The sequence below is a fragment of the Nycticebus coucang genome, chromosome 3, assembly GCF_027406575.1.
Source record: "Nycticebus coucang isolate mNycCou1 chromosome 3, mNycCou1.pri, whole genome shotgun sequence".
Classification (NCBI taxonomy): Eukaryota; Metazoa; Chordata; class Mammalia; order Primates; family Lorisidae; genus Nycticebus; species Nycticebus coucang.
The window spans coordinates 97,472,964-97,486,281 of NC_069782.1; the positions used below are offsets into that span (position 1 = coordinate 97,472,964).

Consider the following 13,318-nt stretch of genomic DNA (forward strand, 5'->3'; position numbering starts at 1 on the left):
TTATAATATATAAAAATAAGTTTTGGGGTGTATGTTATATTTTAACTTCAGCCACTATTCCATGGTTTAAAGGGCAATTTAATTTATAGCAAATCCAGTTTTTTTCTTTTTTTTTGGAGACAGAGTCTCACTATGTCACCCTCAGTAGAGTGCTGTGGCGTCCCAGCTCACAACAACCTCAAACTCTTGGGCTTAAAGCAATTCTCTTGCCTCAGCATCCCGTGTAGCTGGGGCTACAGGTGCCTGCCACAACGCTCAGCTATTTTTTGGTTGTCGTTGTTTAGCTGGCCTTGGTCGAGTTCAAACCCGCCAGCCTCGGTGTATGTGGCTGATGCCATAACCACTGTGCTATGGACGCCGAGCCAGAGCAAATCCAATTTTAATGAGCTTTGTCATGGTGGGGCTTTGGCAGCAAAAAGTCCTGGGAGTAACCCTGAGAGCTTCATGCCTCCTAGTGGATTCCTCTAAAGCAGTGATTTTCAACCCGTGTCCCGTGTGCTGTGAAAAAATTTTAAAGGTCATTAATTATTTTTGAAAAGTTCAAAACAGGGCGGCGCCTGTGGCTCAGTGAGTAGGGTGCCGGTCCCATATGCCGAGGGTGGAGGGTTCAAAGCCAGCCCCGGCCAAACTGCAACAAAAAAATAGCTGGGCGTTGTGGGGGGCGCCTGTAGTCCCAGCTGCTCGGGAGGCTGAGGCAAGAGAATCACGTAAACCCAAGAGTTAGAGGTTGCTGTGAGCCGTGTGACGCCACGGCACTCTGCCTAGGGCCATAAAGTGAGTCTCTGTCTCTACAAAAAAAAAAAAAAAAAAGAAAAGTTCAAAGCACGGTAAGTATATACATATATTTTTTGTAAAGACAGAGTCTCACTCTATCGCCCTTGGTAGAGTGCCGTGGCGTCACAGCTCAGAGCAACCTCCAACTCCTGGGCTTAGGCAATTCTCGTGCCTCCGTCTGCTAAGTAGCTGGGACTACAGGCGGCGGCCGCCACAACGCCCAGCTATTTTTTGTTGCAGTTTGGCTGGGGCCGGGTTTGAACCTGCCACCTTCGGTATACCGGGTGGGGCGCCCTTAGTCTTTAAAAAAAAGTTTTTTTTGATCAACATAATTTAAGTGTGCTGTGGAAATTTGAGGTTGAAAACACTGCTGTAGGGTTTACTTTCAAAATACTGAATGGCATAGGCCAAGGATTGATTTCCTTGGTCAGTATTATCCCCAGAAGTCAGAGGTCAAAGGTCGCCTAGACCTGGGCAGATGCTAATAGGTTCTGTCATGGCCTGGGGAAGTCTAACCAAGCGCTCACTTCTGTTTCCTTCTCCTGCAGCCCAACAAACAGGAGAGACTATAGACGGGGAAGGACCCGCCTCTTCCCTCCTTTCCCACGATTACCAGTAACCCCTCATTCCAGTCGCATTCTCAGGACTCATCCTAGGGCATAACTGCTTAATCTAGGTCACACAGGTTGGATTAATCAGAGGGCGGGGAAGGGGGGGGGTCAGCGTCGGTAGCCAATCAGGGCTCGGCACAAGCCCAGCCAATCAGCTCGGGTCAATGGAGTTTAGCCAATCAGGCTCCTCGAGGAAGGCCTGTGTCAGTACCTGCGCCTCTCGCTTACAGCTGTGGGAGGCGCTGCACCGGTTCAGGTGGGCCGGTCCGGACCAGGTCTGGGTCCTCGCTCGCTTCCTCTCGGCCAATCTTCGGGTGTCCGGTCTCGGAGCTCATGGGGAGGGAGTGGGGGTCCTCCATGAGGACGGCCGAGCAGGTGGGCTGCGTGGTGAGCGCCTCCCGAGCCAACCAGCCTGAGGCGGGCTCATGGAGCTGCAGCGGGGTGATCCTCAGCCGCAGCCCGGGACTGGTACTGTGCCACGGAGGTATCGTCGCCCCTTTCCTACGGGCCGGCAGCGGGGCCCTGACCGCGGCTGGCGCTGCATTCCTGCCCGGCGACAGCTGCAGCGACGACTTACGCCTGCACGTGCAGTGGGCCCCAACGGCCGCTAGTCCCGCGGGCCGTTCGGAGCGGGCCCTCTCGGGGCTGTGCACGCCCCATTGCGCTGGCCTCGATCCGGGTCCGCTTGCCCGGTCGCGCGGGCGGCCCCTACAGCCTCCGCGCCCCGCCGAGCTGCTGCTGCTGCTGAGCTGCCCGGCTTTCCGGGCCCACTTCGCGATCCTCTTCGGGGGCGAGACGGCCGAGCAGTGGCACTTCGCGAACGCAGCGCGTGACGACGAGGTGTCGGAGGACGAGGAGGAGGATCAGCTGAGAGCCCTGGGCTGGTTCGCGCTGTTGCGCGTGCGGCCTGGCCAGGAAGCGGCGGGGGAGGAGCGCGGGCCGGCTGTGACCGTGGCGCCTCTCGGGGCTGTGCCCAAGGGCGCGCCGCTGCTGGCCTGCGGCTCCCCGTTCGGGGCCTTCTGCCCGGACATCTTTCTCAACACGCTCAGCCGCGGCGTCCTCAGCAACTCGGCCGGCCCGCTGCTGCTCACTGACGCGCGCTGCCTGCCGGGCACCGAGGGCGGCGGCGTGTTCACTGCGCGGCCCGCGGGGGCACTGGTGGCGCTGGTGGCGGCTCCACTCTGCTGGAAGGCCCGCGAGTGGGTGGGTCTCACGCTGCTGTGCGCCGCCGCCCCGCTACTCCGCGCCGCCCGCGCGGCGCTCGGCAGTCTGTGCCCCAGCACCGCTTCTCTGGCCGCCCTTCTGCCACCCGAGGTGGGCACACCATGGGGCCTGCCCCTCCTAGACCTCTGCCCCCCGTGGACAGCCGCGTCTGTGCTGGTGGAGTGTGGCACCGTATGGGGCTCCGGAGTGGCCGTGGCTCCCCGCCTCGTGGTGACCTGCCGGCATGTGGCTCCTCGAGAGGCAGCCAGGGTCCTTGTGCGCGTCGTCACCCCCAAGTAAGGCCTGCAGGGCTACCCTAACTCTAACCTTACCAGGTCTCAGATCTGGACCCAGGCCTTCCCACTCTGAGGATTGTGCAGGCCTTTCCATTAGCGTCACGCTGATGCTTGGAACATGTAGTGGATTAGAGACGTGGAATCCTCCTCACACCCTTTACCCGCCCAGTGAGGAGACTAAGGGAGCTGGGGCAAGAAGTCAAGCACCAAGCAAAGTCTTTGGGAACTGGAGGGCTCCCTGTATCCGGGACTGGACATCTTTGAGCTTCCCTCACAATCTGAATTCCTTCTAGGCAACTTCTCTGTCTCGTAGTCCCTGTGTCCCACAACCCATTGTTATCTATCTGGTCCTTTGAACAGAGATTTGTGTACCCTACCCTCATCTCCCCTGATGTCGTTTTTTTTTTTTTTTTGAGACAGTCTTAGTCTCTCGTCCTGGTTAGAGTGCTTGGAGCCATAGCTCTTAGCAACCTCCAACTCTTGGGCTCATGTGATCCTCTTGCCTCAGCCTCCCCAGTAGCTGGGACTACAGATACATGCCACAAAGCCCAGCTAGTTTTTCTATTTTTAGTAGAGATGGCCTTGCTCTTGTTGCTCAGGTTAGTCTGGAACTTCTGAACTCAGGGGATCTACCTGCCTTGGGCTCCCAGAGTGCGAAGATTACAGGTGTGAGCCTTCGTGCCCAGCCTCCTGCATCTCCTCTGAAAGTGGTAAAGTGACAAAGACAAAAATAGAAAAACAAAATAAAAAGTGGTAAAGTGCAGGGGCCCAGGACTACCCTCCTGGGTAATGAGATGGGCCTGTTAATCAATTTATCTTTTAGCATAGCCAGAGCTTCCTTTCTGGATGAAAATTAGAGGTGTTGATGCGCACCTGTAGCTCAGTGGTTAGGACGATGGCCAAATACACTGAGGCAGGTGGGTTTGAACCCAGCCTGGGCCTGCTAAACAACAGTGACAACTGCAACAAAAAATAGCCAGGTGTTGTGGTAGGCACCTGTAGTCCCAGCTACTTGGGAGGCTGAGGCAAGAGAATTGCTTAAGCCCAAGAGTTTGGGGTTGCTGTGAGCTGTGAAATCATGGCACTCTATCAAGGGTGACATAGTGAAACTCTGTCTCATAAAAAGGAAAAAAGGAAGTGTTGGGCAGGGCGCAGTGGCTCATGCCTGTAATTCTAGCACTCTGGGAAGCTGAGGTGGGTGGATTGCTGAGCTCACATGTTGGAGACCAGCCTGAGTCAGAGTGAGACCCCCACCTCTGAAAATACCCAGGTGTTGTGGTGAGCACCTGTAGTCCCGGCTACTGGGGAGGCTGAGGCAAGAGAATCACTTGAGCCCCAAGAGTTTGAGGTTGCTTTGAGCTATGACGCCACAGCACTTTACTGAGGGCGACAAAGTGAGACTGTCTTTAAAAAAAAAGGAAAGAAAAGAATATTAGAGTTGTTGAGTTCCTCCTAATTAGAGTAAAGGAATGGGGCTTAGGCAGATATATTCTGAGCAATCTTTGGGTGATCTTGGTGGGCAACTAGGTTGGGACGTCTGCTGACAGTCATTTGTTCTCTCTGCAAGGAGAAGTTACCTTGCCTTCTATTTGATCTGACAGTGGGGACAGTGGCCTCCGCTTCCTGGCTTGGTTTTCTAGTACCTATTCTGTTTCCTCTGCAGCCCTAGGTGCTTAACTCAGGCCAAAGCAAAGCAGTACATAGCACTTTGGGTCAGTGCCTAAAGTTTTCTTGTAGTTGGTTTAACCCAGCCTTGCAGCCCAGGCCTTTGCAAATCTCTCCTGAATCTCAAGAGTTTAGCCCACTGTAGGTAACCTAATTGGCTTTGCCATAGAGGTCCCAACTGGTGGCCTACAGGACAGCCATGATTTTATAGGGAAGGTTAATGACGAGACTTTCCCTGTGTTTTGTCCCCCAGATTCTTCCCTCTTCCCCTTGACCTTGCTTCTATGGAAACCACTTGGTCTTCTGGAAGCAATCCCTACAAAGCGTGTAGTAGGACACTCTGTGTGATCTTGGGCAAGTCGCTTAATCTCTCTGAGCTACCTGCCCCTGAGTTGACACAGAAAGTCTTGCAACTGAGCCTGGCATGTATTGTGCTACAGCAGTGCTCACTCTCTGTATATAGGGACTGGAGGGGTAAAAACACATCTTGTCTGCCCCACCAACAGATGAGATTGTTTGGGGTATCAATGAGGCAGTGAAGAAATATGCTGGTATATTAGCTCTGATTCCTTCCATTTGCTCTGTGACCTTGGGAAAGCAGCTCAATCTCTCTGGGCCTCAGTTGCATCCTCTAAAATGGAGGCAATACTAGTACCTAGGGCTATGATTAAATGAAGTTATGTCTGCAAAGCGTTAGGCTTGGCCTGTAGTGCTCATTAAGTGTCAGGTGTTCCTTGTCATGGTGAAGTACAGGAAGCTTTACCGAGAACTTTATAGTTTGTAAACCTCATTTGCAGATGCCAAAGAATTGCCCAGAATTGTCTTACTGGTAGGTTTCAGGGATGACACCAAGATCTCTGACTCCAAGTCTGTGATGTTTACTGTCACTCTTTCTTTCTTTTTTTTTTTTTGTGGTTTTTGGCCGGGGCTAGGTTTGAACCTGCCACCTCTGGCATATGGGACTGGCGCCCTACTCCTTGAGCCACAGGCGCCACCCTACTGTCACTCTTTCAACTCCTTGATTTCCCCTATGGGTCAGAAAACTACCTTGTCATTTCTTTCATTTGCTCTCAGGAGTGTAGCGATCTGGGGACAGGTGGTATTTGCCACCCAAGAGACTTCTCCTTATGACATAGCAGTAGTGAGTCTGGAGGAGGACCTGGATGATGTCCCCATGCCTGTGCCTGCTGAGCACTTTCATGAAGGTAAAGGATAAAGGCTGCATCCTGAAGGAGGGCTCGTCCAGGGTGGTCTTTGGGTAGGAGAATCAGTATTGGGCCCTCTAACTATGCCAGACAGGGGGCCTGGGCCCCTGGGCCAGCTCCCTTCCCCACCCCTGCTGAATTAAGGAGTTAGGGTGCCATTGGGTGAAGTTGTTGGAGGCCTCTCTGCTTGTGCCAGCATATCCAAGGTGCTGGGAGGAGATGGAGTACCTGTGAAGGGTAAGGCTGCTCCCTCCCCCAAGTGCCAGCAGTGGTGTAGTGTGGGGGTGCTGGGCCTTGGGACCCTTCTAGCACTTGCTTGGTCAGAGAGGTGTGTGGTACTTTTGAGGCTCCAAGGGCACAATTTGAGTAACTTGCTTTGTAATGCCAGCACATCCGTACTGGATGTCCTACTTCATAGAGGCAGTATGACATGGCAATGAAGAGTACAGGTGCTCTGGATTGGTATTTTTCCTCTGCCGTTTGCTAGCTCTGTGTCCTTGGATAGACAACTGTTCTCTGTCTCAGTTTTCTCATCTGTCAAATGGAGATAATTCACCCTACTCCTCTGCATTGGAAGGACTGGGTGAAATGTTGCCTATAAAGCCCTTGGGAAAGGAAATTGGTGGTTGCTTTATAGCCATCATCATTTCTTTTCACCAAGAGGCTTCTTGGGAGTCCCAGGAGGAGTTTGATGTTAATTCTGCAGACATTCTCTGAACACTTAGCTAGGTGTTAGGAACCCCAAAAAGTGACTGCCCAGTCTGGCAAGGGAAGGAGAACTGGGAACAGCCTGATGCTCAGGAGTAGAGCACACACAGTGCTAGGCGCTCAGTGGCATTGCCAGCCTCTTCCTGCAGGGGGCCTGGGCAAGGATCTGGGGAGGTGGGAGTGTCTGAGCAGAATTGCCAAGGGCAAAGGAGTGTGGATCTTTGGAGAAGATAGGGATGGGGGTGGGGATCGTGAGCACTGATAAAACAGAGGATACCCCAGCATCGCTCTCCTTCCCTCCTTGGCAGGCGAGGCTGTCAGCGTGGTGGGCTTCGGTGTCTTCGGTCAGGCTTGTGGGCCCTCAGTGACCTCGGGCATCCTGTCTGCTGTGGTGCAGGTGGATGACACACCAGTAATGCTGCAGACCACATGTGCTGTGCATGGCGGCTCCAGCGGGGGACCTCTCTTCTCCACCTATTCGGGAGTCCTTCTAGGTAACCAGCTCCTTGGCCCTCTCCCATCCTCCACCTTGCCAGATCCTCAGTCCCATTCATTCAGTGGTTATGTCCAGCCCAGGAACACCCTCAGTCTGGAAAGGTGGTGAGCCTTTTGAGTTGGGTAGCCAAGGTTTTCAGACTGTTCTGCTCCAGAGGGTGGAGAGGGAGGGATGCTGAACTGGGAGGGAAGAGGTATAGTCTCTAGTCCCTTTTCTGTCATTAATCTATTTTGTGACTTTAGATAAGTCACTTAATCTCATTTGATCAATGAAATTCATCAGTTGGGTTAGTCCAAGGGTCACAAACTCAAAAGCCTGCAGTGGCTGGGCAGGTGAAGTAAAGGAATGAGTGAATAGGGGGCGGGGGTGGGGGCAGGTCAGGTAGATTGGACACATGCTGCTCAGCTGCAGCGGATAGTGGCCTTGTGTTGGCTGCTTTTCTAGTATTTCACAAGATGCTGTGAACTTTTTTCTTTTAAAATGTGATTGTTAAATCCTTAAATTTTGGTAATGTTCTGTTTTTTTTTTTAAAAAATAGGGTCTGAGGCTGGGAACAGTGGCTCACGCCTATAATCCTAGGACTCTAGGAGGCTGAGGGAGGAGAATCCTTTGAGCTAAGGGGTTTGAGACCAGCCTGAGCAAAAGTGAGATCCTGTCTCTACTAAAATAGAAAAAATTAACTGGGTGTGGTAGTGTGAGCTTATAGTCCCATTTGAAAGGCTGAGACAGGAGGATCGCTTGAGCCCAAGAGTTTGTGGTTGCTGTGACCTATGATGATGCCACCGTACTCTAGCTGGGGTAACAGAGCAACTCTATCTCAGGAAAAAGCATATAGGGCCTGGTTAGCTATTTAAAAAAAAAACATGAGTTCATGTAGAAACCTCTTAACTCCAGCCTAGCACCCTGGGGTTTCTGCTAACTTTTGTTATTTCTAACTTTCCTTGTTTCTTACTTCTTTCTCCTATAGTAAGAAACCTTGTTCTTACTACCTAATACAGCAGTTTTCAGAATTTCTACCCCACATACTTGTGAGCAATAAATTTACCATCTGGAGTAGTGTTTGAATGTTTGTGTTCTTGTTTTTAGCCTTATAGTGTCCACACTGTTTTCTAAAGTTACTTAGGTCAGCTTGCTTCTTTCTTCCCCTTCAGGATGCTTCTGTTATTCATTTGTAATAGTTAGAATCATTTGTCACATTTTTTCCCCAGGTCCATTCCCTACCCCCACTCCCCTGCATATTCTGGTTGACTTTTTTTTTTTTAGACAGAGTCTCACTATGTCAACTTCAGTAGAGTGCTGTGCCGTCACAGCTTACAGCAACCTCAAACTCTTGGGCTTAAGCGATTCTCTTGCCTCAGCCTGCCGTGTAGCTGGGACTACAGGCACCTGCCACAACGCCTGGCTATTTTTTGTTGTTGTTGTTGCAGTTATCATTGTTGTTTTAGCTGCCACAGGCCAGGTTCGAACCCGCCAGCCTTGGTGTATGTGGCCAGCACCCCACCCACTGAGCTATGGGCGCCTCCTCTGGTTGACTTTTCAAACCATATGTACAGATAAGTAGATACAGAAATATAATAAATGTGGATGTATGTCCATAAGTTAGTGTATATACACATATATACACAACTATATCTTAACTCTGTCCACTGATGGGCTAGAAGCAATGATACTCTAGTTGCAGTAGTACTTAGAGCCCAGACTTGAGTTTCTATTATTATTATTATTTTTTTTTTTTTTTTGAGATGGAGTCTCACTTTGTTGTCCTGGGCAGAGTTCTGTGGTGTCACAGCTCATAGCAACTTCAAACTCCTGGGCTCAAGCGATCTTCTTGCCTCAGCCTCTGGAGTAGACAGGGACTACAGGTGTGTGCCATCACACCTGGCTAGTTTTTCTATTTTTAGTAGAAAGTGAGTTGTCTTCTTGCTCAGGCTGGTCTTGAACTCCTGAGCTCAAGCACTCCACCTGCCTCAGCCTCCCAGAGTGGTAGGATTACAGGTGTGAGCCACCTCGACTGGGCCACACTTGAGTTTCTAAATACCCTTCTCTAATAAAAGTGACCAAGAACTCATTCATTCCAGGACTGGGGCAGGGAAAATTTAGAATGAGCCAAGAGTGTCCTGGGTGCCATAAAGGATACACTAACACCAAAAGTGATGGGGTCATGTCAGATGATGACAGGACCCGGAGCCAGGTGGAGCTCCGGTTGGAACAGCTTAACCAACAAAAAAATAGCAATAGTGTTCGATTATAACTCAAAGAAAATGAATGCCCATGTGTCTGCACTAACATAAATAACCAAATAAATTTAAAATGAAAACAAGCAGCAGTTCTTCTTTATAGAAGAATTCCAATTAGGAAATGTAGAAGAAAGCTCAGTGCTGGTAGCTCAAGCGGCTAAGGTGCCAGCCACATATACTGGAGCTGGCAGGTTTGAATCCAGCCTGGGCCTGCCAAACAACAAGGCAACTATAACCAAAAATAGCCAGGCATTGTGGTGAACACCTGTAGTCCCAACTACTTTGGAGGCTGAGGCAAGAGGATCACGTAAGCCCAAGAGTTTGAGGTTGCTGTGAGCAGTGATGCCACGGCACTCTACCCAGGGTGACAGCTTGAGACTCTGTCTCAAAAAAAAAAAAAAAAAGGAAATGTAGAAGAAATGTGGGAAATAGAAAATCACTATTAGGACACCACAGTAGGAATTGGTGCAGGCAGGATCCACTAATGGATGCTAAAGTTAGTAGGCAAAAGTTTTAGTATATGCAGGAGATTTGCATAACTTCAGAATATCTCCCCTAAAATATTTAACACTTACAAAGAAGTTTATAGTAACTCTGTAGTGGAGAGGCCTGGCAGATTCCACTTCAGCCACGTTGTTAAGGTTGCCAGTGTGAGTACTGCCTGTAGACATCAGATACCTAGATGTGATGTGCTGAGGACATGTAGCGTTCAAGGAAATCTTGAGGTAGTGACCTAGATTGGAGACTTAAAAGATGTGACAACTAAATGTAATGTAGAATCTTAGAAGGATCCTGAAACAGAAAAAGGACATTAGTGGGAAAACTAGTGAATGAATTCTAAACTTTGATTAATAGTATTGTACCAAGGTGAATTTCTTGCTTTTGATGAATGTTTTATGGTGACCTAAGACATTAATGTAAGGGAAAGCTGCATGAAGGAGAACTCACAGAACTCTGTGCTATTTAGGCAAGCCTTTGGTATATCTAAAATTATCTAAAAGAAAAATACACATCAATGCACTAAGCAGACAAAATGTCTCTATGAGTTTCATTCATTCTCTCATTGATTAGTAGGTCTTTGTTGAGAGCCTGCTCTGTGCCTGGCACGGTTTTAGGTACTGGGGAGGCTGCACGAGCAAAATACAAAAGTGGAGCTGACACTAGTGGGAAATAAAGATAATAAAATAAGTGAATCGTATGGTGTGTTCAATAACCGTGGTGTTGAGAGAAAGTACATCTGGGAAAGGGGCAAGGCTTAGGCAGCACGTGTCCCTGATGGGAAGACTTGCTGCACCCCTCGTGAAGGGTATTTGAAGCCCCAACAGACGGTAGGGACTCCAGGGTAGAGGTGACCCTCCTCCCTTCCCTATTTGGCTGTATGTCCCCTGGCTCACGTTCTCCTTTGTACTCTGACTCCTCAATAGGCATTGTCGCCAGCAACACCCGGGACAATAATACAGGGGCCACCTACCCCCACCTGAACTTCAGCATTCCCATCACAGTGCTCCAGCCAGCCCTACAGCAGTACAGTGAGACTGGTGACCTGGGTGGCTTCCGACAGTTGGATCACACCGCTGAGCCGGTCAGGGTGGTGTGGCGGCTGCAGCGACCCCTGGCAGAGGCCCCACGGAGCAAGCTCTGAGGGTGTGGCACCCCTCTGGAAAGAAGAGTGACCTTAATGCTGGAGGAAGTGATACCAAGGTGATGGTAACCTGAGGCTCCAAGACCCAGCTCCTGACGGGGCACGCCCCAGCTAGGCTGCCTCCCCATCTCCACCTACTGGCTGTATTCTGGGTTCTGCGCCCTGCAACAACTTCTTTAAAGCCCCACAGATCCTTAACCTTGTAGCTGCTTTGGGGGATTTTCTTGAGCCCCCACCTGTCTTTGTCCCTGCCACTAGACTCAGCTGTGTTGTTTTCCCTTTTGGGGAGTCCAGGCCAACTGCACAAAGGCTCTGAGCCTGTCAGGTAGATGATGGGCAGAAGGCTGGCCTGGGCCTGGGTTTTCACCTGTTTTCCTCCAGTAGCCACTGGCCCCCTGGAGCAGCTGCTGCACTGGGGCCTTGGCTCCTATCTGCCTCTCAGGGCTGACAGAAGACTCAGAGTGTGTCAGCAGAGAGGCCCTGCCCTGAAGGCCAGAGATGACAGGGCAGAAACAGGAGTGTCCCCGTGCTGTGCCAGGCCTACTGACGGCCAGGTCCCTGAAAGTCCATGCTCCTGGGTCTCTGTAACCAGCAGGTGTGCTCTGACACAGTGCCTTCATCTTTCAGTCCACAGTCTGGTCCTCAGGGATCTTCGGTGGGGGGATGGGAGCGGTAGAACATATCTGGTTGGGGCTTGGGAATAAATATAATCTACTGGAGAGCCTCTGTACTTGTCTATTGATTAGATTCTTTTTTCCCCCCTTTTTTCAAGAGTTGAATCTGGAATAGACAAGCACCAGGCAAAGAAATATACCTTTCTGTGCTGCTTTCTTTGAGCTAATGGGATTGCCAGACTGGTCCTTATAGCTAGTCATGGTGCTAGTCAGTGCTGGCTGGAGCTTGCAGGTCTCAGATGGTGGTCATTGTGGCCTAGTGGTAGGTGTTTACAGAATGCCAGGGGGTAAAGTTGGGGAGTTTAAAGGTGAATGAAGCAAGGGCAACCTTCAGGAACTGAGACCAGCTCTTTAGATCAGGAACATGCAGTGTGCCCAGGGCCCTGTTTATGTCAAGAAATGATTTTCATCGGCAGGCTGGAAGCCATTTGAGGAATAGCTGGGGATTGATTCTAAGTGGTACTTTCTTTTCATGTATCTTCTATTTGTTGGTTGCCAACTGGGCATCCACAGAATGCTTCTGTGATGGTGGTTCTTCCCTTTAGAGATTAGGAATTGGTTTAGAAGACAAAGTTAGCTTGAAAGAAGTCCTACAGTAAATTAATGGTAGCAGGGAGCTGATGTGAGGCTGACTTTGCTGGAAGTAAAGACCAGTCTTTACTGGTCTCGAGTCTTCCCACAGCTCAAGTCCTGGCTCAGCCACCTTCTCTCTCACCATGGCCATCATAACTAGTTCTTGGGCCTTAGTCTTATTGCCTTCCAATGTTCTATCATGTTCTATCCATTTATTCTATCATGTGTGGGTACCAAAGCACCCACAGGCTATTCTGGGGAAACTGGTCTGTCAACTCACCAGGGCAATGAGCAGGGCAACTCTGTCTATAGAAGAGTATGTATGGGGGTCAGATAAGGCTTCATCAAAGCAATTCAGGTCCCGAAGCATGAGAGTTCAGGATTTACCAAGTGGACTGGAAAGGGGAGGGTATTCCAGGCTGAAAGTAGAAAGTGTGGAACCACCTTGCTTGTTCTGGGAGTGGTAACAAGAACATTGGGAAGGAGTAAGACTGAGGCCCATGGACCAGTTATGATGGCTGTGGTGAGAGAGAAGGTGGCTGAGCCAGGACTTGGGCTGTGGGAAGATGAAGGGACAACACAGGAGGTGGACCTAACTGGATGTGGGGTCAAGGCAGAGAGAGAACGATCCAGTGGTGTCTGGATTTCTGGCTGGGATAAATGATGGGCTAACTGACAAGTTTAGGTGTCTGGACCTCAAGTAGAAAGATACGGCTGGCTGTTAAATAAGTAAGTTAGGATAATGTAGAAAATTATACCCCCAGTCTGAGTGGCTTAAGACGCCAGAAGTTTATTTATTGCTCATGGAGATCCAGAGTACTCTGACCAGGAAGGGAAGGTTGGCTCCTGTGTGGTGGTTATTGAGGGACCTGGGCGCCTTCCCTTTTGTGGCTTTGTCATTGAAGTTGGGGCCTCAGAATCCTCTGCCCAGTGCTCTGTGCCTAGCTGGTGGATGGGGAAAGAGAGAAAACGGTACACTTGCTTCCTTTTTAAAATAATTTTAATTTTGAAACCATTTCAAACTCCTATAACCTTCACCCAGAGACCTCCATCTGGTTTTGCTAAGTGTCCCAGTGACGATCTAATTTGAGATCATGAGTTGCACCCTCTGGCCATGTTCTGTTCTCCTTTGACGTGGAACAGCTCTGCAATCTCTCCTGTGTTTCATGCCCTTGACATTTCCAAAGATAACAGGGGTCATAGAATGCCACTTAACTTGAGTTTGTCTAGTCTT

At 50.2% G+C, this 13,318-nt stretch overlaps 1 protein-coding gene across 2 annotated transcripts; it reads left to right on the plus strand.

The window, feature by feature from the left end:
* The first annotated feature begins 1,041 nt into the window (after positions 1-1,041).
* On the plus strand, positions 1,042-12,143 carry TYSND1 (trypsin like peroxisomal matrix peptidase 1). 2 transcript variants are annotated; one of them, XM_053582280.1, is made up of 4 exons: positions 1,370-2,884; positions 5,624-5,754; positions 6,771-6,956; positions 10,620-12,143. In XM_053582280.1, the coding sequence occupies exons 1-4, from the start codon at positions 1,719-1,721 to the stop codon at positions 10,835-10,837; spliced, it is 1,701 nt and encodes a 566-aa protein (XP_053438255.1). In that variant the 5' UTR covers positions 1,370-1,718; the 3' UTR covers positions 10,838-12,143. The 2 variants fall into 2 exon arrangements, 1 of the variants encoding a protein (XP_053438255.1); XR_008378678.1 differs by lacking the exon at positions 5,624-5,754 and having other exon boundaries at positions 1,042-2,884; positions 10,620-10,754.
* Positions 12,144-13,318: the final 1,175 nt, after the last annotated feature.